This window comes from Anser cygnoides, chromosome 3 (genome assembly GCF_040182565.1).
Source record: "Anser cygnoides isolate HZ-2024a breed goose chromosome 3, Taihu_goose_T2T_genome, whole genome shotgun sequence".
NCBI classification, from domain to species: Eukaryota; Metazoa; Chordata; class Aves; order Anseriformes; family Anatidae; genus Anser; species Anser cygnoides.
The window spans coordinates 28,183,371-28,207,677 of record NC_089875.1 but is presented as its reverse complement, the minus strand read 5'-3'; the positions used below and the strand labels follow the sequence as shown (position 1 = coordinate 28,207,677).

The window sequence follows — 24,307 nt, the reverse complement described above, 5'->3', positions numbered from 1 at the left end:
TTTCACTAAAGACCAGATAAGGAGTAGGCAGTTCATTTAATTAATCGTTTGCTTTGAAAACCAATGTGAAAACAGTCACCCAAGTCATAAGGATGGGTGTTGTCTTGTACTCAAGGCAGCAGTGAATTGGCGTTCAGAAGAGCTGCCCTTGTAGTCTTGCCGGCACTGGTTTCTTTACCCAGACACTTATGAGTGTGTTGTGAACTTTTTGGACAAAATACAGGGATTTGTAGGCAGCTATGTAAGTTGTTTAATTTTGACCAGAGTTCTACATTAGCTTGATTCACGAGCCAAATCGCATCATCAATTTTTAAAGATTGGGGCTGAAAGTAACCAATTTGAGTGCATAGATTAGAAATAGCTGAAGTCAAATAAACACTGTACTTTACTCTGAAAAAAAAAAATGCTGATACCCTGTGCACTTAAGTACTGTTTCACTGTGACCAAAGGTGATGCACCTATTACATGTTATTAGAAGGATACGCATTTGAATTTTTGTTCTTAATATTACCTTAAAGTTATTTAATACTAAATTCAAGTTTAACAAACGAGATTAGCTTATATTCATAAATCAGCATGGGTTGGAAGAATTGAAATCATTCTCACTCTGAAAAGCTTGGAAGCTGCAAAATGCAGACCTTGTCTCAGAGCTTTTCCACAAGTGTTTTTTGGGTGTCCCTAGGATAACTAGCTAACTACACTAAGGTATGTGTAACTAACTCACAGGAGAGATGTTCAGGGCTTTTGTTTAACAGGCATCATCTGGCAGGTAGCGTTCAAAGTTTGTTACAAGTGTTTGTTCACTTGAGTTTAAGCAAATATGCTTTGATTTTTATGTCATTAAATGTTTAGTAAATATAAGTTGCTCTGTGTTTATAGTTCTTGTTCTGCTAGTAGTTGTGCAACATCTGTTTCCGTATGAGGAAAAAATATGAGCGAAGAGCTCTGCCTCTTTGGAAAATACTGAATTTCCACTGAGTATAGAATAACTGAAAACTGGTATTAGTTTATTAACACCACCAACTTTGTTTTCATAATCAGTGACTTGTATCTGTCTTACTTATGTAACAAATGTGATATTATTATTGTTACTGTTGTTTATACCTAAGTGAGGTGATGCTCTTTCGGAAAAAGAGGAACATTCCAGGAGACAAATATTTGTCTTTTTTAGTCATCTGATTGAGTCTCGCTGGAAGTTGGGGCTTTTGAGAAGAGAATGGGAATCTGCAGAATTTGTGCATCAAAATTCATTGGTACTTGCTCTACATAAATGTGTCTTGACCTTCCTCATTTATATGTAGAAATTTTGATGGTCTTCAGACCTTTGTGAGTAAAGGAGCAAGAGGCTATAAATTTAGTTTAACTGTTTTCCCAGTGTTCTGACAGAATCGAGGCCAACTGGGTGAGCTCTCCATGTTCTTTCTTCCTTGTTTCCCTTGAAAGAGAAGGTAATTGGCTCTGTAATTCATTAATGCTGATCTTCTTTAAACAGTAATAGAAAAGAAAATGAGTATGAGAAGTTAAGCCATATGCTCCTGATGCAGTTGGAACTGTGCATGAGCGGGGTACGCAGGAGGTCTGTGACCAAATACTGCTGATTTCTTCAATAAATGCCAGTTTGCTTTGTGTCAAATTTGCTGTCCAAAGTAAGCAAACCAGTGACTGCCTTAAATTGAGCATGACTCAACTGTAGAAGGTGAATCAAACCTTTAAAAATAATATTTGTGGAGCTCCTCCTCTTGAGAGTCTAGAATCAATTTCACGTTGCACAAGCCTAAGGTGCAGCCGGTGGTAAAGGTGGCACAGAAATCAAACCAGACCCAGCCTTAGAGTAGGCTCCAAAGCCAGCTGGACCAAAACGCAATACTGCGCGGGAAACTTCTGGACGTGGCGATTTAAATGTACATTTACAGAGAGGAAATATCTTGTGAGGGGTATGCTTCCTGATTCACCTACCAGTCTGCTTCTTGTTTAATACACATAGCTTACTGTTACTCCAGTGATACGGTATTCTGTGACTGCTTTAGCTGGGCCTCTTTGTAGGTGTTGGAACGCGAGCCCATGAATTTAAGAAGAGTATTGAATTTTGTTAACCCTTTTATCTTAAAAAAATTTCCCTGGACTCAAACAGTTAAGAAAAGGTTTCTTTCCGCAAGCAACTTCAAGTGTTTTCTAATTTTATATTCACATACCAGAACTGAAAATGATATTGCAAAGTCTGACAACCCCTTTGCCAACTACTTGCTCAGCCTTAATGATAAGAAATTGGCTAGTTTTGGAACATGGTGTTTTCAGGGTCTAATCCAGAAATCTGCTGGAATGTGCCAAAATTAATAGTTTGGAAACCAATGGCAGTACTTGCAAATTTATATCTGCAGTTCAGCCACACCTATTAAAATAAAAGAAAATAATAGAATAATTTATATGTATATATATTTTTTTTTTTCAAATTGAAAATACTGTTACACTGGAGCTTTGGGGGATTAAAAAAAAAAAATCTGTAGGTCCTTTAAAATCTTCAATGACTTCAGCATTTTTGACTTCATGCGTTTCAGTCACCTCGCATCTTCTGTTGAGTTTCATGATGATCTAGTGGGGATACAACAGCTTCTTCTGTCATTGTTTTGTTCTTCTTTATGAAGTTAGAAACTCGTTACCTCTGGGCCTTGAACTTTCTAAGCAATGATCCTTTCAGTTTCTGCCTGTGATTCTGAAGGTTGCAGATGTCTTCTCCCATTCTACCTGGCAGGGAAAGCCTGTGACAGTGCTTGCCTTTTTTACCTGCTACTCAGTGCAGCCCGAACTGACTTCAGTCCTCAGGACGGCCTTTGGCCTCTCTTCAGTCAGCTATGTTGAAATTTTCATACTGGCTGTTGGTGAAATGAAACTCAGTGGTCCTCAGTGAGCTGATGTGTATTGCCACTTGGGAAGTCAACACCCAAGTACAGCATCCTGAAGCAGTGCTGGAAAATGTAGAGTACACTTCAGAGCTGAGTGAGGTTCCTGGGGCAGGCTGGCTATGAACTGAATCCGAAGAAAAACAAAAAATGATGCGATGAACTTCTGAAAATTATGTTTTAAGGCTTCTGGGCGTGTTACACAATGAGCACGAGGTCTTTAGTACCAGCTGTTTGACTTCACAGATATGCTGTTGTTACACCAACCTACCTCCTAAACTAGACAAAACATTACCTTAACAAGGACAGCGTGGATCCCTGTGCTGACATCCCTAGCCTGCTAGCACTACATACACTTAGTAGTGCCAATACAGTACTACTAATTATACAGTACTGCTAAGTACAATATAGTGTCTTGAGATCCATACTAAATTTCTGTGTGGACATACCCCAAGATAAGAGAGTCCTACCAGTCTCTAGCTCAGATACAGTTTATCATCTGGAGTGAGCATATGATGTATTTATTTCCATTAATATTCAGGTTGGAAGGGAAGTGAACTAATTTTTGGGGTTTGGACAACTAAAAGAACGCTGTTCCAGATGCCTAGAGCTCCCACCCTTGCTACCACTGTGACTTTCTTGTTTGGAGACAGATTTCCTCAAAGCTTGTTTACGAGAACACCAGTTTATTTGGGTATCTGCGTTAAACCAGAAACATCTTGTACTCTTTCCGTTCTCATTGTTTAAGTTTTGCATGAACAGGTCATTTTAAATACTGCACAGTGTATCATTTGAAATGTCCTGCATGTGATTTTTGGCTCCTAGATCTGTTATGCAAATCAAAATCTGATTGTCCTGAAGACTGAGCTTTCTGCTACAGTCTGAACAACGCTGAAATTTCTTGGTTTTGGAAAAATGAATTTCCTGTTGTGTCCGTCTGGCGCATACGGCTGAGAATTCACTAGCATCACCAGAGCGATGGAGCAAGCCAAGAACAAACATTTGGCATGTTCCAACCTGAAAAAGCCTCATTTCAAAATCAAAACATGCATATGTGTGTACTCAGAATGTAGTAAATGCTTAAAAGCTGGACCAGAATGAAAAACGTGTCAGTATTGCTGTTGTCCCTTCTTCAGTGAAGGTTGCATCAGCCATGTTTTTCCCAAGACACGGTTTGTGAGCTGGAAATTTTCTTCCCGGTGAAGTGAGTGAATAACAAGTTTTTCAAGGGAGCTGAAGTGCAGTAGGCCCATTATGAACCTCATCTTAATGTAAATCTGTCATGGCTGCTTTCATCCATTTTACAGGTATCAGAGACGTCCCAGTTTCTTCTAAGGCTTTGACTCATCTGTCTCTCCCTTTCATCATGGGTTTAGCTTCCAAGACCTGAGAGTATTTCTTGGTTGTTTTGTTGTTGGTGGTTTTTACTTTTTTTTTTTTTCCCAACATAGATCTGCTAACAGCTTCATACCCAAGATACAGAAAAGAGTTCTGTTTAGTCAATGTGGACATAAATTAAATCTTCCTAATACAGCTTTTCAAAAATAGGCCATATTGAAATTGCCTTGGCTTCTCATGGTTTCAGTTCTTACTGATCTGCATCTTCTCTGCAGGCAGGCTTTTGGCTCTCGTGCTTTAAGGCATGTGATAAGAGGCAAGCATGGAAGTGTTTGGGGAGGCTCATGACTCCTTCACTAGTAATAAAGTTCCAAAAAAAATATCGCTGTATATGCAAACAAACAAACAAAAAATCTGTTAAAAAAGAGAGTAATAGCTTGTAGTCTACTGTGTGTTATACCTAATATTGTAGATCGTGGAATTAAGCATAGGTAGTTCATGGTTGTTACAGAGTTTATGACTGAAGGTGAGAGTAGTGTTTCTGGCAGAAGTTGTCTTTTTAACATGAACATAGGCTGATTCTCCCCAGGCAAATACAGCTGCCAAACTTCTATGCAAGATCCTCAGACCTTTCATTTTCATGTCATGATCACATATTTTACTTGAAAAACTTTTTTTTTTTCCCTGAATTTTAAAGATGTTACAAAGTTCAAAATGTTTGCTGGAACATAACTAATTAACAATTTTTTGAAAGAGCTTCAAATGTCAAGATAAGCACACACAGTAAGTGCCAGATAAAATAAAAATGAAATATTGAACAGAATTAGTCATACTTTAAGATTGTGCCTCTTGATTCTGAAAGTTTTTGTTTTAGTGCAAGTCCCATTGGACTCATCAGAATAATTTCTCTGTTTTGAACTGGATTTCCTGTTCATATATGAAGTAATACTTCAGGAAAGGTTTTCCTGGCTGAAACATACAGTGATAATAATTTTAAAAAAAATAAAGATATTAACTTCATTTTGCATTTCTAATTGGAGAGAAAACATTTATCACTTGTTGCTTGAGGAGATGGAACAGGAAGTAGCTTCTTACCAATCTGTATTATATGCACAAAATCCCCTATATTCTTGTCCAGAAAAAAAAAAAAATCTAATTTTAAGAACATGCATGTCTCTCTAGTCGTCATAAAAACAATGAAAACATTATGGCTTTTAAAAAGATGCAGCAGACACGTATCTTAGGGAATTTTCTATTTTATCAACTGGAAAAATAGTACCTGAAGATTTATTTTTGTTAATGCATTTAATTACACAAGTTATCCATGCACAAAATAAAGGCTTTCCAAGGCAAGCTGAAGTATCCAATAATGATGAAATGTATAAACTGAGATTTGGATGGGGAAAGGTGTTGGGATTCTGTTAGGGAAACTGTCATTTGTAGTGGACCAGGAGTGAAGCTTAGATAACTTGGCCTAGTTATTCTGCACACGCAGTCTAAATTGATGAGTAGTTGATCTTCATTAATTAAGTAAAACAGACTTAAGACAGTCCATCTAGCAAGTGACACTTGTAGTAATGCATTTTTCTAATTTGTTGTTTCACTGGTTGTTTCTGAGCATGGATGATATGTGTATTTCATCATAAGTAATTTGATTTTATAGGCCAAATCCTTGTTTGGTGACCAGAGCTGCTTATCTCGATGTCCTTGTGATGCTGAGTACTCACCTGGGGAAGTTGCAGAAGCAAGGTAAGTCAAATGTGCTGCTCTAGAAATCAGATTGAATATCTATGTGGAAATTTCTAAGCTGTGTTGAATCTAGAGAGACGATAATATATTACTTGTACTTGCGGTATCTACTGAGTGTTGGGGTCCTTCAGGTGATCTAGCTGCTTCATATAAAAGGGCCATTTATTATGCCTTCTGTAGAGCTAGTCCTGGAGACTGGTGATAAGAATGGGATACTGCTCCGGGTCAAAGCTTGAAGCGATGATTTTGCAGTATTCCTAATTCTAGAACTGTGTAACCACAGAAAAGATGTCCTCCAGTTTTCCAAAATGTTTTGCTGAACCAAGGCTATAAAAACAAGCAAACCACAGAACGTTCCTGCTTTAATCTTTCTCCAAAACCATGGAGACCTTCTGAGACACCTGGAATTCTTTCAGAGAAATAGCATTTCTTCATATTTAGAAGTTTTATAAGAAAGAACTATGAGAACTTGTCTCTTTTATATTGATTTGTTATCACTGTAAAGTTTTTGAAGGACCAATCAGAATTATCAGTGGTTTTAATGATTGCAGGGTGTTGCTTGCAACAACACAAAATGTACTGTAAGCTATAGGGAAGAAAAAGGAAGGGATACTCTCCCAAGTGTGACTGTGTATAGGCAACTTTAGGTCAGGTGTAACTAGCTTCCTTGTGTGCCTGTCCTGTTCATTTCTTAAAAGCAACAGAATAATGAATTAACTTATCAGTCTAGGAAGGGAGTTAAAGAATAGTTCTTTTTTTCTTTTTTTTTTTTTCATTAAAATTCTTAGTAACTAATTTTAATACTGCATTTAATGCTTTGGAAGAGTTCTTCATTTCAGATAGTCTTCTTTTGGGGGCTGTTCATTTTAAAACTAATCCCTTCTGTTTGTGGTGTATGGCAGGTGCTATTTTACTCAGATCTTTTGTAGAAGTATTCCTTTTAATTCCATAACTGCTGTTCATGTGCTTTCTTACGAACATGCAGCTCAAGCAGTTGCTCAGTGTTGGGCAGCACTGGCACTACCACATGCCTATAAAGAGCGATAGCTCTCTGGAAGATGAGTTGGTGATGATTGTGTCTGAAAAGAACTTGTTCGGGTAGGGTGATGCAGAATCTAGCCCTTAATAAACTTACGTATACAGAAAACAACTCTCACATGTGGGTTCCACTCTATCAGAGGAAGACAGGGCGATACGGGACTCTTGGGGATGGGTCAGATCTTTCATGTGCTGTGAAGAGTCAGCCTCTCACATGGGTCCCAGATGCTAAGGTCTACTGATCAGTAAAGGGAATTTCCAGATGATGTTGCACCATAGTTCTCATTCCATCACGTACTGACCACTGTGTTTGACTTAGATACGGGCTACATGCTGTATAGGGAGGAATGCACTATAAAGCAGTTTCGACATGGCCTGCCTGCAGGGAGGAGTTTTTCTCCTGACTCCTTAATGTTTGTTTAGGGTGGGCTATATCTATAATCAGTAATTGCCTTGTTATAATATACGTTTACTTAAGTTTCATAAATCCTGATATGCCACTGGCCTTGGTGATTATCCTTTGTAATAAATTAAAAAAAATAATAAAAAAATCTAGCTCTGTATCACATCTAACAACAAAAAAAGTCCCTTCTGACAGATTTGGGCTCATCTTTCCTCATTTTCACAAGTACTCTGTTAACAGTAGCTCCCCTTTGGAATTAGTTTTCACACTTTCCTTTTAATCCTAATCGTCTACCTTTTCATCTTTTGTGATGTGAATCATCCCAGTGTTCTCTTCATGTTAATTTTTTTTCCCTCTGCTTCTGATGATTCTCATCACTCACCCCTCAACTCTATTTCTGTATTTCCTTTTCCAGGTGAGTGCTCTTCCTTTGTTTACTTAATGGGCTTCCTATATCCTTTATCACTCTGTTTCCTATTTCTATTTTCTTTAGCTTTTGATCTGTTTTGTTTTTTAAATAACTGCTGCACATTTGCAAAAGTCTCTATTGACCTCTCCGCACTAGGAAACTCCTCTCTTTTTTTTCAATGCCCCTGACCAGTGAAGAATAGCCCTTTGAGCCTGAGGGACTGCAGCATGCTGTGGCTGGATTACGGGCTGTACTGGATTCATTTGTTTTCCAGAGCTCGTATGGAGTGTTCTGAATGTGAGTGCTGTATGGTAGAAGAGTTTCTCTAGAAGGGAAGCAATTATTTTTGCAGACACTATCTGTTGAGGGACAGTTCATTAGAATAACAGAATCATTAACATTGTCTTACTTAAAAATGTCATTCCTATGTAAATTTAAAATGATGCATTTCAGGCAGTATCTATGGAGAGTAAAAACTTAGAATGGAAATTTGTTTTTGAAAACTTGAAGATACATTAGGGGCAATTTTATATATCAAATGCAGAAGCACTTCTGAAGTGAAGAAGTAATATGTTTATATTAACTAGAACCTGAGTGTCCCATGACATAGTGAAAGACTGAACTCAGCAGTTAAAAATGAATGTTTTGAGTCTCACATTAAAATGTTCTGTAAGGAATAATTATTTTCTGAAGCTTTATACTTCTCTGAGATCAAATATCTTACTCATACATGTGTATCTCTGGTTGTGAGCCAATTTTTCTGTTTTAATCTTGATTTGTAAAGTTGTTTCAATGAATAAAGGGTGAAGGACAAATCCAAATAAAACTGTTTCTTGATGTGTTTATCTAAGGGGCCCCAGGAAGTGCTGTATATGAGTTCCAGGCCACAGGCTGAAACTGATTTTCATCAACATAAACGGGAATGCAATGTAATGAGTCTGCAACTGGTTAAAATCAGACCACTTCTAATTGATTATGCCTGTCTAAAGGAGCTACAATTACAAAGAGATTTTCAGTGTACAACCCGGTCTGGGCCTTTCCTATGTTACGATTATTTTCTGTAAGTGATTTGTTGTCTTCAATTAATAAAATCTGTCTCTTAAAGTGCAGGACAGCCCTTAGGGAATTTACTTCACAAATTCAAAACAATTTAAAATGTCAGATAAGGAGGGCAGGGAGTAATGGATACCAAAAGCATATTTTTCCAGCTAAAATTTTATTGCTAGCCAAATGATGATTATTTATCTTAAACCAAAACAACATCAAAAACAACGACGACAACAACCAAACAAAAAACCCTATAGTTATTCTGATTTGTGGATTTGGACAGAAATGTTACCTTATTCATGTCTGCTGGAAAATACAGCTTTCTTTTCCTGAGTTGATATGCGAAATTTGGAGCCTTTGTTTCATCTCCTGATGAGGGTCTTCTGATGTACAGAAACAATACATAATGCCAAGATTATGTAATTTACTTTTTTTTTTTTTTTTGCTTTTTTCAGTAACCATTTGCAGTTAGAATGCAGAAGAGACTGAATCAAGCCATTTTTAAAAACAAAAATGGTAAAATCTATAGATAAAAACACTATTTTTTCCTTCATTGGAAGCAAACAAAAATTCTTACAAGATCTACGATTAGTTAGGATGAGCTAATGCTCATCGAATGCTTCAGTATTAATTGTGATTAATAATAATATGCAGTAAATTTGTTCTTGCACACCTCTTTGATGTATTGTTTCCACAGTAACTGTTTTTACAGAATCATATGTCTGAAGCCTTTCCAGTCTAACGGGTGGAACAATGCAGTCCTCTTCCAGAGGATTTTCTGGTGCTTGTACCCTGCTAAAGGGCAGTTAAGTTATTCCTCCACAGGTGAAACAGCACCGAAGTGGGTTGTTCAGGAACAGAGGGAAGTTTCAAAACTTCATGCTTCAAACAGTACTGGAGGAAGCAAATAACACAGGAATTTTTGGAGGGGAAAAATGCCTCCAAGTCCAGGTGACATTTACCAGGCGTGTCCAGCCTTAGCTGTGTTTGTTTGTAAACTCGCAAGTCTTGATCTGGGGGTGTCAGGAGGAGGTCTCCCAAGCTGTCGTGCTACAGATCCAGGTGAGGATATGTAGTGTCCGACTGACACTGTTATGCACTATACTCCAGTTATGCATTATCCTCCGATGCTCTCAGAGATGGGCTTTGCAAGGGGCAGAATACCAGACTGCAGAGAGGCTATGCTGTGTTACAGTGCTTCAGAGGATAAGATTCCTCTCTGAATATTTGAACTTTTGACAGGCGTCACAGACATTCCTGCTTTTAATTTTTCTTCTGGAAATTAATGTGTGAAGCTAAACAGTAAGATGAGACATTGCTGCGATCCTGCCATGTTGCTAACACAGGAGCCAGGGCAGTGCACTGCGGCGTAAGCTCAGATTAGGATGTTCTTTCTGTCTGTAACAGATGACGAATGCCAAAAAGCAAAGTGGTCAAATTTTCTTTCTTGCTGGCCTTTCAGAACACTTTTCTTATAGTATTGTGTACAAATTGTGAAGGATACAACTCACGAAAATATACTTGACTAATAAAAGTACATTTTACCCTGGGTTGTGTTTAAAAAAAAAAAAAAAAACCCACAAAAAACACTTCTCCATAAACAATATTCCATTGTGTTGATAAAGCAAGTCAATATAAATGTAATGGGGTGCAGAACACAAGTCAGGGAAAAGATGAAAGGGAAAATCTGCTAAAGATAATCCTCTCTGGTCATTCTTTTATCTTATATCCATACTGTCAGTCTCCTGGTTGGTTTAACCTGTTATTGAGTATAGTGTATTAAAATTTTGAGTTCGTTGAGAATGAGAAGACATTTCAATAGGAAATCAAAGTTGCAAATCTGTAATTTAGAAGAAGAAGCCACTTGAAATCTAGCCAAGCATTTTTCCTTTCTGCGTTTGTAGGGGAAAGATTTATAAAAGTTCTTGTGATTAAACAAACTCCAGTGTTGTTGTCGTCAGTGGTAACGAAGTTACTCAGTGTTTATATAATTAATACTGTTCATAAATATCCAGTTTTGGTATCAAAATGCAGCAGCCAGTATTCTGCTCTCAGTAATACATTTTTCCTTGAGTTTTGGAAACGAGCATTTCCATTTTCTTGCTGTCTTCCAAGCAGCTTAACCTTTTGTAGGTACAGCTTAGTTAAGACTGAAGACTCTTAAATCTCCTTTTGATCAGCTGGAGCAATTGCATATTTATGTATGAGATCAGAAATATGGGCAATTATGTACAACTGTTTTTATCCTTATCCCCCTTTTGTTGATGTTTTCTTATGTGACAGAATACTGTGTTTTAAGTAACATATATTGAAATTCCATTCTCTTAGTTACACTTGGTGTTTTTAATTTGTAGTTACATATTGGTTGAAATAGTGTGTAAATGTCTAGATGCCTTGCAATGAAAACAAAATTTATTTATTTTTTAAGTAGGAATCTCTTAAACATTTTGCCTGAATGAAATTGTAGTTAAAGGACTTTCAAATAGCATTTGAAGGCTGTGCCCACAGTTTTATTTTTCTGCTATCTATTGTACTTCTTTCTTTTTCTTGTTTTGAAAGGAAGCTAAATGGTAAGTAAGGTGAGTTTTCCTGCAGGCTAACTTAGAATCTGATAATGTCTACATGGTAAAAATTTGGCAGGAATAAATGGGTTAGTTATTTTAATCATACTTTAACTTCCTTTACCTAAATTCCTAAGAAGTGTAGCCAAACAATTATTGTGAACAAAAACATTGGCAGTTTGCTAATGCATGTTTTGATTATTTGGTCTAATTAGCTTAGGAAAAAAAAATCCATCTGAACAAATTGAAAGCAATTTTTGTTCATTATGTCACAAATTATATAAACTCAGTGTGCCAGTGTATTGTCTGTGGCACTTGGTCAGTGTTACTGTTTTGATTCGAGGAAGGTAAAGATTTATAATGTATTTACAACATCATCTGAATGGTCTGTGCCTACTGACATTGCAGTAGACAAGTCAAAAGGAAGTGTAGACAGGTAACTAATATTCTAATTCAATACGTACAGGTCTGCTTGTCCTTAAGTATCTTAGCATTATGGTCTAAAGATTCATCAACATGGCTTGCATTTTTGTTGTTTTGTTATACCAGCATGCATTCAAAATAAGATCTTATTTTAAACATGAACCTTCCCTTTCCATTGTAGCTCATAATTGATGAACTTCAAGATGACAAAGAAGTAGCTTCCCATTTTACATATGGAATGCTCTCTGGTGCTGGGATTATAGAGATCATTGGTATCGCCAGCTCTTGATGATTTAGCATGGTGTTTGAATTCCCTTTTTAAAACACTCAAATGAGTCTCTCATTCTGGGCTTATGAAGCTTTCACCTCATCTGGAAAAGCCAGTACCCCCCGTATCCATCAGCACTGTTGATGTCAGAATTGCCCAGCACAACATGGTCACCGCATTTTTGTGACTGTGCCAAATAAAGCTGAAACCAGAATATCCACATCACTGGCAGACAGGAGAATGAAAGAGCTGAGGATCGGATCGTTGGAGGGCCAAGATACAGGGAGTGGTTTGTGGTTACACAGACATTAAAATGCTAGGGGCAGACTGAGTGCCGGACGTGCTGTGGTGGCCAGAAGGCATCACAGAAGTGAGTGGGAGACAGTAAAGCAAACTGACCAAGACTGGAGGGAATAAATGCTGGGAGAAAGGAGGAGGGGGCGTGGAAAGCCAACAGGTAGTCAGGGAAATCCAAGAGGTAGGACGTGCACTGGTGACAGAGACACAGGAGGAGGAGAGGAGAAGTATTTTCAAAAAGATGGAGGAGTACATGGTAAAAGGAGGAGGGCTGTGGAAGGTAGAGCGTAGTATTGCTAAGATGCTTTGCTGAGTTGGGACTATGGAAAGGTGTTATAGGAAATGAGCAACCATTGGGCAGAGGGGTGTTGATTGTGGTTAATGTCAGCTTTTAAGATTCCCTTGTGACAACGGAGAGTGCTCATCCTTATGAAAGCATTTCAGGTTCTCTTTAGGTTCCAGCATGTTGCACTGACTGACCGGCATTGCCTCATGGCTTTCTATCTATGAAACAGAAAAAAGAAAAAAAAAGTAAAACTTGGTACTGTTCGAGAGAGAAACAATAAGAAAAAGACAGTCTCAGTGTCCAGATCGAGTGCTTTTTTTTCCTGTTCAGAACTTTCCCTTTATACTTTAGCAAATGCAGTGGGATGCTTCTGTCTGCTGTAGTAAATTATCAGTGGATTCTGGTGGTCCCTCCTGTTTGTAGTTTTGGATTGTGTTGTGAGTACTGATGCTTAGTCTCTGATGTTGAAGATATTGCAGGAATCTTTAAAAGAAAACATCCTACTTAAAATACGGCCTTCCCCTGATCGTAAACACTTATCTTAGTTCTGCATTGCAATAAAAGAGACTCTTCTGTTCTTTGTTTCTTCTTCTCATTTACCAGTGACTTCTCCTAATCCACTTCTAATAAAAAGGGAAAATATTAAATAAAATACTTTTCCTTGATACTCATCTAGGAAAATCTTTTCTTAGCTCTGATTACATTTCAGCCTTCCCTGTATTCCTGCAGCCTCTTCAGATAGCCTTGGATAGATGGTAGTTTTCGGGTGCAAAGGATTTTAACCTCTCCTCAGTCCATAAGAGATTCCAACTTCCTGCAGATCTTGGTGAATGATGCTGAATATCCAGATTTTTGGTGTTTGGACCGTGTTCCCTTCCCATTACATTGTAATGCAGACGCAGCAACATGTTGTTGTTGCCGTTGTAATTTTTATTGTCTGACTTCACAGTGTGTCAGTATGATTTCTGGTGTCTGTAATAATTTCTTCCCTTTCCCCCTCCTTTGTTCTTGTCTTCTGGAACCTCTAGTAGGAAGATGGTAGATGGCATGGATGCTCAAGGGGCTGCATGCAGGAATTGATCTTTATCTATAGTGTGAAAATACTTAAATGTATCATAATCACATATTCAGAAAAAAAGCTCACACAAGAGGTGTCAAATTGGCAGTAGCCTAAATAGCCTTTGTAAAGTTACCTGCTCTAACAGAAATACATAACCAGTGCTGTACGTCAGCTGACAAGATGATGAAACTTCAGGTTTTAAATATAGAAGGAGTTCAAATGGTTTCTGTCACTGTTGGTTGTACTGTAGAACTGAGGTGAAAGATTGGCTGAGTTGTCCATAGCTGACAGCTTGCTGATTCCCAAACAGGCAAGTTTCCCTGTTCTTTCTGTATGCATCTAGTTATTCCATAGCCTGTCCTCAGCATAGAACTTGCTCACAAATAGGATAAAAAGGCAAACCTTCAAACCTACCCCCCTCCCCAAATGACAAACCCTGTCAAAATTCTATGTCCCTTACTGTCAATAATAATTTTTTTCCAACCAGTCTTCTGAACTAGTATAGGGAATGCATATTTTGAGTTAGAGATCTACTTTCCTAAGTATTAGTTGTCTCTGTTGATGATACGGATGTTGTGTGTGTATCTCAGTGTTGCAGACATAAAGGGATTGAGGAAGACTGAGATGTTCGTGCACTGTGGTGCAGAGAACCAAGTGGTTGTGTAAGATGTGTCGCTCCCTAGAAAAGAGTCTTCCTGTCCCACACAAATGAGGCAATCCTTAAAGGGGGGAAAAAATAATCCACTTAATTCCTGGGGGCTTTTCTGCATCTCTCGGCATCCTGGAGAAGACTGCCCTTTGCTAGGATCCATGTTACGTCAGCCAAAATTTGTTCTTTCTTGCAGCAGCTGGTTGTTGAAATTGTACAGTATTTTTTGTTTGTAAATAAAAGTGTGCCTCTACTGCGTCTTAACAGCACCAGACATTTACTCTGGGAACCAGTGTGCTTTTTTTGTTTAGTCAGATACTTTGATTTAAGCCAAAGAAAAGAGTTTACTTAAAGTTAAGCAGAGGAGAAAACATTTACATGAAAGCCAGGAAAGATTTCATAGAGACAGAGTTGAAGGCAGGAATATTTCCACTGTGCTGTAATAGGATGGGTTTCTTTCCTTCTGTACGTATTTGTGTGAAAAAGAGTGTTGGAGTGTGTAGACCACAAGATGAATGTAGAAGGATTTGCTCTGTGGTGCTCTGAGGCTAAGCAGAAATGCAGACAATCGTATTTTGCTGTCAGTCTTCCTGTTGAGACATCCAATTTTGAAGAGACCTGTAAAATAGATGAGCCAGGCTGCCCAGTCCTTCACAACAACATGGGAAAAACAGAAGTCATCCAGAAGGCTTCCAGAAGAGAAAAAGCATCTGATAGGCACCAAAGGAGAGCATCTGTGCCATAAAGCTATTGCATTGCAGTCTCTGCAAGCTTAGGAGTTCTAGGAGCTAGTAGCTCTGCCAGGTTTCTATATGGAAATAATTTTCTCCTCCGAAGAAGACACAGGGTGAGGCTATGTTGGCCTTGCAAAATTCAAGTGAAACATCAGATCTGAAACGCAGAGCATGGCCAGCTCCTGGCTTTCACAGGAGGGTCACTGCTTGCTGTCATAGCTGTTCCTCAGTGTAAAGCAACGCTGATAGGACACAAGGCACTTCTTGCAAGTCTTAGGAACACCCAGGTGGTACGAACAGCTAGGGGAAGAGCGTGTTGCCAAAATGTCGCCGAGGGCAGCAGGTAGAAAGCTCTGAAACTGAAGCCATTTCTCTTCTGGAACCGAGGCACTTGAACTCAAACCTTTTTATTTCAACTGCTTGGGATTGCTTCTGTTGTAAAACCGATGTCTGTGGAGTCTGGCTGTGTAATAACTGGGACCACAGCCTAATCCCTCTCCAAGGCAACCAGACGGTTCAGAAATTAAGGAGTTCTGGCAGCTGGATACTTGTCATGTGACATAAGCATTAATACTAGTTTATGCTATAATTCTGGTATTTAATGCCAGTCTGTTTGGAGGGGCTTTGGAAAATGTAACAAGTAAAATATACCAATTTGCATGTTAGGAGATGGAAGCCATCTGGGGCATCTTGAGGATTGTGCTGTGACATAGGTTCACAGTGATGCTGCAGTTTCTCTGGCTATATCAGATCAGCTCAGAAAACAAAATTTAGTGAAAACATGTATGACGGAGCTAATGGTTAGGTAATATGTCTGAAAATCTTTTTCAAACACCAAATTTCTTTGAAGCTGCTCCAGAATTACTCAGAAAACGCTTCTGCCTTGTGTGCTAGACAATCACAACCATGTCAAGTTTCCATGTAAATGTCAGACATGTTGAGATGGCTTTGAAAGCATTTGAATATGAAAGAGCAGGAAATTTCACTGTAAATAGAAGGATTAGGGAAAGGTCTTCAAGGGCAAAAAAACAGGAGTTCATATTTGCATTGCAGCTTCCTGTCAAGTTCAGCAATTTAATGATAAAATTTGGGTAGGCTTTTTGGTAGTACTCCATGTTTACTTAATTATAAGTAGCAAAGCTATGTGGTAATGAATTGGTGCCTTGTAGATACCAAAGAAATCTAGCTAAGTTTGCTTTAATCTTTGTATTTAATGCATTTTGATAGAACAAACAACCTTCTAACATCCCACAGCAGGAGTTGCAGCATTCTCTCTGGGTGAGTTTCTCTTGAGGACTTTCCCTTACTTCATGTTTATATTTGAGTTTTGTGGGATATAGCATATTAATTTCCTTGCGGCACAAGCAATACAAACATCTCCAAACTGGGCAAGTATCTCGGTTTCAGTATTACAAAATTCTTTGTTCCTGCTGGTGATGGAGATGGTTGAACTCAAGGAATGTGAGGATTTCGGTCTGCGTCCATAGGTGAGAGAGGACTGTTGATTGTTTCTTTCATTTTGTGTCAACGTCGACAGCTTTGCTGGAGCCTGAAACCCTGTGGCACCGCAGACAGAAGGGACCTTTTTGTTACCTCCAGAAGGTGGTGGTGCCCTAAAGCTGGTTCTCGGGCTGTGCTGTGCAACTTGGGGGGCAGTCACAGCAGTGCAAGTGGCTGAAGTGTTGCAGTTCCTGCCTCCGTGCATGAGGTGGATTATTACTGTGCACCTCCTTTTTTTCTTAGCTGTGGTAGCTGTTCAAAGTTAATAGGCATAGGATAGTGGTGTTTTTTGGTTCTTGGTTTTTTTAATCTGTAAATTCTTTAGATTGGTACAGACAAGACAGGTCTATTTATGTAGAAAGGGCATCTTCTTAATGGTATCCTTTTCTGACTGAATCTCTGCAAAGGGTGGGACTTCCAGAATTACCACAGTGGCTGTGTGCTTGTTACTCCTGACTTCACTTGCAGCTGGGTAGGCTGACAGAGAGCTCTTTGCTGAGCTGGTCTCTGATTTTAGAGCTGCTCTGTCGAGGGTGATATGATTGTATGTTTGTATTGGTCCTTTTTGACTTTTCAAACTACCTACATTTTTCTTATCTGTATTTAAATATGTGTACATTAATCACTTTTTACAGTGACAGTGCAAAACATATACAAGTTGCAAGACTGTTGTTATCAACTTGATTTAAGAAAATACTTATCAAACAGTTATAACTGGATAAAAAGTAATGTACAAAGTTTTGTAGCAGTCTTAAGTTGTCTGAAGCTCTCGCCACATGTTGAACAATTTCTAGTTTTCAGAAAAGTTTCTGCCCCATTTATTTGCGTTTAAATGTGAATAGACATGATATTTAGGAAAGCTGTTTCATAATTCAAAATTAGGATAAAATGAGAATCTATGTTTTCATTTTATTCCTGAATTTACCTTGAGAGGCCTTTTTGCATAGCTGAAGTTTTTCAGCTTCAGAATCCCTTTGTTGCCTGCAGCAGATTGTAACATCATGGATTTGTCACTTTACTTAGTTTTACTCTCATTTCAGGAATGCAGCTGCTTGAGTTTTGGGAAGAGATGAACAGAGTTATCTCAGATTCTGAACTGCTGACAGGAGTTCCCTACTCATCTGCAGTACCTGGACTGACACAGTATCTCCAAAGCATCACCAAACTTGTGATATCCGTGCTGTCGGTGACGACAGGTGCTGACATCCGGAGCAGCAGTTCACCTGTTGCGAAGAAAATAGCAAAGCCACCATTGTCAATAGTTCATCTCCTTCATAGTGAGTTTCATGAAGTACGTCTCCTTGCATTGGAAGCAGTATTGCTCTGGCTGAAACAAGCAAATGCCAAACAAATTGCAGAAGAAGGTGTATTGTGTTTGCTTGTTGACTTGGAAGGCATTCTTCTCACAATGGCTCTGAAGGAAAAGAATCTCGAGTGTTTTTACAAGGTAGGAGAGTGCTACCTTATTGATGTTTGGTATGTTTTCACTAAATGATATTCTTAATTTTTACTAGTATATTTCAAACATACATGATGTTTTTAAATACTGTATGAGTAGGTTTTTTTGTTTGTTTGTTTGTTTTACCATTGAATAGATCTTTGTTATAATTCTGTATCATGTTCCTTTGTAAAGGCAAGAACTTCTTTGCTTTTTTAATGCTATCAGGGGAGAACCTTAGAGTGGGTCTTGAGTCGGTGATTTAGTAGTCTCACATGTACACGTTCGCATTGAGATTGTTTGTAAATTCTTTGTGAATTGTGTGTGCAGGTGCTGGAAATTCTTTACATGATGGATCTCAGAAAAGTTCTTCCAAAGACTGAATGCTCTATAAAAATGAATCCAAATGAGCTCTTAACCTGGAGTTTAAACATTGTAGATATCTCCAACAGGTATGGTCTGCCATGAATATTAGATACTTGTTTTTGAAAAACCTTGGATATTCAAGTGTCAATTTATCAGATTTTTGGGCTGTACATTGATTAAAAGTTCATATAAGCGTGGCTTATTTTGAAAAAAGGTATCTTTTGACGAGATTTTTTGGAGAAGTTAGACGTGGATCTGAATTGTTAAAATGGCCCTCAAGTCATACTGGCAAGCCCCCAATAAATGTCCAGCAATACAGTTCATGAATAATAAGTTACTGCAACTATCAGATGATAGCCAGTGACTATAGCTCTTCCAAATGGCAATCAGGAAATACCACAATGCACAGAGGTGAGGATCCAAACATACACTAAATCGCTCTGCATCTGCCATCCATTCTATTCTGGTTTTCTGTGGAAGGTCTGTAGAAAGTGACAGACATGATTTCCCTTGTTGGATTAGCAAAAACAGTTAACCTTAAAAATAAAAACCTAGGCCTAACTAGTCCTCACAAGATTATTTGAATTTGGGTTCTGTTTCTTGTGCATTGTGGGCTGTCCAGCCATGCTTAAATCTATTCCATCCTGTAGACTGGATGCATATCCCCAGTGCTGATGTTACTCATTTTTTCACATTATCTGGATGCAAGTGTAAAGTTTTGAATGCACATGAGAAGAAAATTGAGACTTAAGCTGTACCTTCAGATCTGGTACACACACTGTCCTGAAGTCTAACTGGACAGGGCTGGCTACTCCTGCTCGGGCTTCCTAACCTGCAGTATATATTGGGAGAAATTGATAGTCTAAGCTTAGGTTCAAGTGTATAGCACCTCTTTGAATGTGCATACAGAGAAACCAAACTGTCTGTCTACTGTGTGCTCTCCTCCATCAGTATATAGTTATTGAAACAGCAATCCCTAATGAGACTGGGTCTGCAAAATCAGCAGTAAGTGCCAGTTTGTAGTTCACACTGAATTAGCGGCCGTGTCTGTCTGTTCATAAAAGAATGGACAAAGAGGGTGAAAAATGTCCAGGCTCTGAGGGCAAGACTGTCCTGTTTCTAGTAGTGGTTGCCTCTTTTGGAAATCATATAAACATCATGCCACCATGTTACCAATGTATAATATTTAGGGTTTAGTGTAGGACGGCATTAGATAGCTGTGCACATCTGTGGTTGATTTGCACTAAATTTGTCAAGTTTAAATGATGATGTAGTGTGTTTATTTCTGGAATGAAATAAGATACACTTGGTAAAATAACACTGACTGGTGCTGTTGAAGAGGGAAGTCATTGAAATAGCAGACCTTATTGCTCAGGTGTTGCCATTCTCTGCCAAGAGACCAACCCCTTCAGAAGCCATGGTGCCAAGCACCATCTCCTGAGACCCTTTGAGCAGTACCGAGGCTCAGGAGTCAGCAGTTGGTGTATTGTGCACTACTGACTTTCCTAGCAGTTGCAGAAGAGAGATTTCTTCTCTCTCATATTTCCTAGCAGTTGTAGAAGAGAGAGAAAAGTAATGCCAGCTTGAAGAAATGCTTTTGTTTATCATTGCAAATAATGTCTGGTTTGTTTGACTCAGGTTCCATTTTCAAATGTATTTTTCTACAGGAAGTATGTAGATAGGAAAGAAAAAAGAAGGTGAAGAGGTGAAGAAAGAGCCTATTTATTTTGCATATTAACTGAAATTTTAACTAATGTCACGATATGTAATGTAAAGCTCTGAGCGCTCAGCTTGCAAGATATGCATTGGTGACAGTCAGGAACAATTAAGAGCTAGCTGATTTTCTTCTAGAGGTGAAATGATGGCAGAAGTAACTGCTTTATTTTGATATGTTCTTTACCTTTTTTTTCTCAGTGCTGAAATTCAAAGCATAGCTCTCAAATTTGCCTCAAAGTTGGTTATGCATCTTCTACAGAATCATCAGCAGGTAAGGGAAAACAAGCAGCTTAATTCTGGAGTTTTTGATGGTAGAAGTAACGTGGCTCCTTTTGGATAGAAGCCCCAAGCTTGTGTTTTCCTGTGTCATGCCCCAAGCATGTGTTTTTCTGCCATTACGTATTCCCCTCTGAACTAAGCACTGCATTCGGAAGTGAAACCTCCACCAGCAGCGCCTCAGTATTTCCCTTTGAAAGTAATTCCAAGCTAAAATACATAAATAACGGATTAATTTCAACTTCTGAGACCATCCGAAGTAGTCACTATAACGTGGAAAGAAAAATGCCAACTGGTTAACACCCTGTATTGAACCATCCGTATCCTAAAGTGCGGCTGTGTTGTGGTTCCTGGTGGCAGGGGAGGCAGCAGGACGGCCTCTTGGGGAGGCCAGAAGGTGCGGTGGTGTTGAGGCTGATCTGGCCTTGCCAAGTCTCAACGTGGAGGCACTGCTTTCCGAGCACTGCAGCCCGCTGTCTGCGTAGAGTTTCTCACTGAATTTCCTCTTAAAAATTGTTTTCTGAACACTAGAATAAATATAAGAAGCCTTGTAAAATTCAAGATGCTGTGTTCTCTGTTGCTGTTTTTATGGACTATTTGATTTCGATTGATAGCAACACAAATTACTGCCTTACGTTTCTTTAGATTTTAAGTTGTCAGTCTGTGATATCACATATATATGCATAGAGCAGTGCTGATGCAGCTTTTAATACTAGGCCATTTTTATTTTTTCACATTTTCAAAGATACAAAACACACTTTATGGAAACTTAATTTTTTCCTTATAGCTGTTGTTTTTTATAAAATACACAGCAGAATTGATTCACATTGTATGTTACATAAACTTCTGTCTCATTAAAAAAAGCCACAGAATTGCACACAAGAAGTGGGAAAATTAAAATGACTTATGTTGTTAATTCTTTTTGTTTAAGAAAGGCAAAATGCACGGACTTCAAGTTATAAACAATAAAACAACCATGTAAATTTGGGTTCACAAATAGACTTGGAACATAATGTTGCTGTGCAGTTTTCTGATAATTTATGAAGAGGAATTAGTGAAAAATGCTGGCACGCTCTGAACTGTAGTGACGCTAACACAACTCCTTCTAATAAGCCTGTAAATCATGGGAGACCTAAGACATCTGTATGGAGAGTGCTTTCTGCTTTATAAAAGATCAGGTACACCAGGAGTTTTACATCTAAGTTTCTTTGGGCTTGCATTCAGTTTGTGCATCTGTAGGAGGGGTTGCTTGAGATAATGCATGTGTCCATTCAAAATTTGAGTAATTGTGATCTTTGAGGAGATTATTTTGTTTAGCCCATTACAAACTCTGTAGGAAATGCTCAGGCTCCGTCCCTGCGTGCAGCACTGGTACACAGGCACGAGCCACTCCCAGTGAGGCAGAGCACGAGCAAGGTTTCATTTGCCCCTCGATGAGTCCTCCTGCACTTCTGTGCACTTTAACTCGGCTCACCTTGACATTGGTTCTCTTCTGTACCTTATCTGCTTCATTTTTTCACTTCCTTTAGTAAAAAAAAAAAATAGAAAAGGGAAAAAAAAAGTACAGTTGCACACAGCCTAAATGTTTCCAAGCTGAGCTTGTGCTCCTTTTCATATGTGAGGACTACTTCTTCCCTGTTACAGCCCGGTTGTCCCAATGGACATCAGAGTTGACAAGTCTTGGGAGCACAGTTCAATTTGCAAGCAAAATGCATGTTATTTCTTTCGAAAAAAATCTCAGAGCCATCACTACACGTCAAAAAGAGTCAAAGCTTTGGTCCATTATTCCTGAGTTGTCATTTTCCTAGTGTATGGCTCTGAGGACTAAATTTTTTCCACAAGGTGGCAACTGAAGGTTTTTTTCTTTCCTGTTCTTTTTTTGTAACTCTCCGGCTTTCAGGATAGCAAGCTTTGCTGTATTTCAGCCACCAATCAACCAAGATTCCTTCAGTGTTTTGAATGCACGTGCTGTCAGAGCCCAGGTTAGCTCAGCAGTCTCAGTAAAAACAGTTGTCCATCCCCAGTATCTGCAGAGGAGACAGATGCAGTTGCTTTCCCCTCTTTACCAAGCACTGTATTGTTACCAAAATTCCTACCATGATTGTTTGCTACAGTTCATATGCTGTTAGCTGTTTTTCCAGATGCATGTACCAGTCTACATGTAGGATGCTCCTGTGAATTCCTTTTTTTCTGTTACTGTCCAGTGTATCTGTCTTTAGCATTCATGTTTAGAATAGAGGACAAAAGGACATGTTTTGACTTATGTGGTCATTGGTGAGTCTGGTGTAAAGGGATAGAGTAAGAGAATTGCCTGTGAATATGGGTACAACTAAAGGAAAATCCTCCGTCTTAACTGTTTGTGACATAGCAAACCAACTTTTGAATGGACATAAGATTCACCACATTGGAAAAAAATGGGTTTTACTGATGGATTGTATCTCTTTGGCAGTTTGTAGTTTAATGTGATGGTCACCAATAGCACCGAATGGTACAGCATACTTCTCCCATGTGTTTTCTGCTTTCAGATTTCAGAGGAGGTCTTAAAAAAATGGGTTCAACAGATAATTTCTTTTTGTGGAGATGAGCAACAGACAGAAATGCTGTTAGCAGCTGCTGAGGTACTTAAAAGTATAACACCATTCCTTCTGATCAATGAGAAGCTCATTCTTGGTGAGTAGTTAGAACACAATTTTCTGGATCTTTTTAGATGAAACCCAGTATCACATGACTTAAAATATATTATGGTACATGTATATGTACACGCAGTCAGAACACACAATTCAATCAAAAGGTATTCTGCAAATTTTTATGGGGCAGTGTACTAAACATTATTTACTTATTTAAGCTATAAATTTATTTAAATTCTGGCAGAAAGAGCACGTGTAGAGCTTCTTGCAGTAACTCTGCAGAAGGGGAACATGAGGTGCTCTAATGTCTGTAGGCCAATATACATCTCTGTACAGATCTACTGGCTTGCAATTGCTCTCTGACCCAGGTCTTTCTGACATATTCTGTTGGTGACGTGGACATGCTTACAGTTTAACATCACGAGCACAACAAAACTGTTGGCTGAATGTTGAAATTAAAGGCTTCAGTCTAAGAAAAACATTCTACTGTGGAACAACACATTCTACTATGAGAATGATTAGTAATTATATCACATTATACTACAGAGGTATTACGATTTTTTAAGTTAACATTAAACAATCTACTAACCAACAAACAAAGAAAAACCCTTCACAGCCTTATTCAACAAAATATTAGTGACTGAGAGAGAAAGCTATGTGAAATTCTGTGGTCTGTTGTACAGAAGAGTTTCTTGGTTTTGCTTTTTTTTTTTTAATTTAAAAACCTATCATCTCCTTCCCTTTTTTTTTCCCTGTCTTTTGTGAGCACAGAGTAAGGGGATTTTGTGACTAAAGGGCCAGGATTTATCCAAAATGGTAAAGAAATTGTTTTGCATCTTGAGCAAGACAGTAGGCTTTAAATGCTTTTGGTTTCTGTAATAATTTGAAGATAGCTATTTATAGCTTTCTAGTTTGAGTAGCTTGAGTCCACTCATATAGACTGGATACAAATTTTTGTTAGGCAAGAAGAATGGTAGTATTTGTTATGCTGCAGATAATGGTGTTTTTCAAAAGTGAGCAGTTTATTTTGAGATGTCTTTTAAGAGGTATTTATAATATTTAAGAGAGCAATTTATTATGCTTGAAGTCTTTGCAAAGCGAAACAAACCAACCAACCAGTAAATAAAAGCCCCCAGAGCATCAGTGGATGGCCATTTAAATTGGCTTTTTGCCCTGAAAATCGGACCTGGGTAAGAAAGATGCAGAACTAATCCTCCATACAACC

At 38.4% G+C, this 24,307-nt stretch overlaps 1 protein-coding gene across 8 annotated transcripts in view; it reads left to right on the top strand.

Annotated features, from left to right (window-relative positions):
• THADA (THADA armadillo repeat containing) overlaps window positions 1-24,307 on the top strand; it is a 170,965-nt gene that overhangs the window by 115,789 nt on the left and 30,869 nt on the right. For 5 of the 8 annotated variants that reach the window (XM_066993773.1, XM_048057630.2, XM_066993774.1 and 2 more), the window contains 5 exons: window positions 5,899-5,984; window positions 17,700-18,106; window positions 18,428-18,549; window positions 20,378-20,450; window positions 22,981-23,125. In XM_066993773.1, the coding sequence (XP_066849874.1) occupies window positions 5,899-5,984; window positions 17,700-18,106; window positions 18,428-18,549; window positions 20,378-20,450; window positions 22,981-23,125 (833 nt within the window). Of the gene's footprint in view, window positions 1-5,898; window positions 5,985-8,685; window positions 8,876-17,699; window positions 18,107-18,427; window positions 18,550-20,377; window positions 20,451-22,980; window positions 23,126-24,307 lie in introns of those variants that run through there. The other 3 variants (XM_048057633.2, XM_066993775.1, XM_066993776.1) reach the window with 3 other exon arrangements.